We start from the raw sequence: 2,849 nt of genomic DNA, 5'->3' as shown, positions 1-2,849 counted from the left end.
TGTAGATTGTAATAGGAAAGGAGAGTGGTATGGAGATTTTCAGCTTGGAAGCATATGAAAAGAATGATTTGAAGGAGATGTTACAATGCTTGTTTTAACATTGGTTTAACAATGATTCAGAAAGGAGTGTAAGCAGGATAGTGCATTCAGAACCTTGTCCACTCTTGCACCTTAATTAGCACCCAGAAAAACCAGAGTAATCTATTCCAGGGCTCTTCCAACTAACCACCATCCTTCATCAACTTTATCCAGAACTCTGCTGCTGGTATACTGCAGCATGTGCTATTCACACATCACTCCTGTCCTTGCTGACCTGTGAAGCTGTTTACAACTCATTTGTGCCATGAGTTATTGGCCCCAATTTCCTGATGGTGGAAAAATTAAAGCTATTTTATTGTTCAAAAAAGCGATTGATATATTTTGATAAAATGGATATGTAGTCAAAATTTTCAAATTAAGAATTAAACGTTGAAAACATTCGAATAATGTCACTGACATTTCCATCAAGTTGATCAATAACTTTATTAAGTGGAAGTCGATGTTTAACATGTGTACAGCACATTTTCACGTCTTAAAATGAGCAGGGTTTTTTTGTCGGATACAGATTAAATAACAAGATCTACATCTATATTAATTGCACTTATTGAAAAGTATCACTTTTGCATTTTTGGAACACATTTAAGCACATCATACACAGAAACATCCCGGGAGGGTTTTTTTTTTGTATGTGTGTGACACTGATTTCATGCTGCTCTTCTCTGGTGCTTCAGCAAATGGAATTCAGGTGTTTTTTGCTGCAGCCCCTCTTACAGCAAAGGTTTGCGATTTTGCTCGGATTATCTGCACGCTTTTCGCGGGATGGGTTTAGGAAAGCCTCTAGTGCTTCTTTCAGCAGATCTGGGTTGTAACTCAAATCCTCCTCGCTGGACGATGCCGATCTCTGGCTGAAGTCTGCGGGCAAATATTGAAGGCTGTTGAGATCCGAATTTTCCATAAACGGAGTCTTCTGATCCCCTGCTGCTGATTCAAGGCAGAAAAGAAGGTTAGAGAGATTTGGTGACAGAGACGGTTTTCCTTGTAGAAGTACAGCGGGTTAATCCGAGCATCAAATTCAAAAGGTCTCTAGTGACTTTGCTACTACATTTAAGTCATAAACTACAATTTATCTTAGTAACGAATATATAATCTAAACGAAAACTTTCCGAACGACGCATATCGATTTTTCTGTGGCTCTAGCTCCCTGCCAAACATTTCTTCTGGTACAAAGTCGTGAATATTTGTTCCATGTAACAATGTAACGCCGTGAATAATTTGTCCATCTAATTGTCGCTATATTCTAGGCGTGGGGGCCGGGGAGGGGGCAACATTCTGATTTATAACAAGCCAGGAAACAGTAACTGAATCTATCAACAAAGGTTCGTTTCAAACTGTAGCCAGTGAATGCCAACCCCTGATCACGACCAGATACTATATATTGTAGATATTATTAAAGCATCTATTATGCGAAACTTTTTTTTTTTAAAAAGCCCATTGTGTCACTTAGGCTGGGGGGTTTTGACGCTTACCCAGCAGAGCTTTGAGAGCTGCCTCTGACCTGGGCGCTCTCTTCCAGCGAGAGGCACCACACTGGTGCATGACCGCCCGGTAAAATTCGTGGCCACACAGCCTGACCACCGCCTGTGCTCTGACCCGAGGTACCGCAAGGACCACAATCAGAGCGAGTAACGCTGCCAGTGCCAAAGCCCGCATGTTTCCCCGGTTAGTCACTGCGACACTTGTTATCAGCCTCTGTTGCCTGTGGCCAAACCTTCACTTGGAGCTCCGGTACCCGGCAGCCGAGCTTTTTATAGCAGGTTGTTCAGACATGTCATCTCCGACCCCTCGGTTCCGACCAGCCATTACGGCTCATTAATTTGTCGGGCATTTCTCCAGGCGCCAGCAGCGCTCAGCACTTTGGAAACGCTGTGTCAAAGTAATATAAAGAGGACATAATAAAATAACACTTAAAAGAGACTAACCAAACAAGAGAGCATGACAGACATATAAACAGCATTAAATGACGAGTGACAAATTGTGCAGCATGAAAAACATTAAGGGAAGTGAGAGATAGGGGTCTGAAGAGGGCTAAAAAGATTACACTAAATATAGCGAAAGGTGAATCATTGAACGGAACACAGAACTTGCATTTATATAGAGATAAAAACAAAAAACTGCGGATGCTGGAAATCCAAAACGAAAACAGAAATACCTGGAAAAACTCAGCAGGTCTGGCAGCATCGGCGGAGAAGAAAAGAGTCGACGTTTCGAGTCCTCATGACCCGTCAACAGAACTAAGTAGAAATAGGAAAGGGGTGAAATATAAGCTGGTTTAAGGGGGGGGGGGAAGAAGGGGGTGGGGGGGGGGTGCTTGTTGGGACAAGCAAGCAATGATAGGAGGAGATAACCAAAAGATGCTCCAACAACTCATCGACACCAACACCCATCCAGGATCCTCCACCTCTGCCTGTCCCTCCGTCCCCACCCCATCTTCCAATCCCAGCCCCGGCCGTGTATTCACTATACCCCCTGACCTTCCCCTCTCCGACGCTGAACGTTCAGTGCTCAGCAAAGGGCTTAGTTTCATACCCTTACGCCCTCATCGCAATTAATTTCGGGCTCGGCACGATGCTGAACTCTTCTTCCGCCTCCTTCGTCTCCGTGCTCACTTCTTTGGGCAGGAGTCCTCTCCCCATTCAACGGATCCTTTTACCCACCTCCAATATTCTCCCTCCACCTGGACCCCTCCCTCTGGATTCTTACCATCTCTTGATCTTTTCATTGAGAACTGTCGGCGTACATTAGTCATCTCA

At 44.1% G+C, this 2,849-nt stretch overlaps 1 protein-coding gene across 1 annotated transcript; it reads right to left on the bottom strand.

Annotated features, from left to right (window-relative positions):
* Positions 1–610: 610 nt before the first annotated feature.
* On the bottom strand, positions 611–1,869 carry LOC144692761 (insulin-like peptide INSL5). Its single transcript, XM_078561841.1, has 2 exons — positions 1,566–1,869; positions 611–1,020 (listed from the first exon to the last, which is right to left on the bottom strand). Exons 1-2 carry the CDS (start codon positions 1,747–1,749, stop codon positions 767–769), a joined length of 438 nt encoding a protein of 145 aa, XP_078417967.1. The 5' UTR covers positions 1,750–1,869; the 3' UTR covers positions 611–766.
* Between the last annotated feature and the right edge of the window lie 980 nt (positions 1,870–2,849).

This window comes from Cetorhinus maximus, chromosome 17, assembly GCF_964194155.1.
Source record: "Cetorhinus maximus chromosome 17, sCetMax3.hap1.1, whole genome shotgun sequence".
Classification (NCBI taxonomy): Eukaryota; Metazoa; Chordata; class Chondrichthyes; order Lamniformes; family Cetorhinidae; genus Cetorhinus; species Cetorhinus maximus.
Note: the sequence above shows the minus strand (reverse complement) of the source record. Positions and strands in the feature narration are given on the sequence as shown.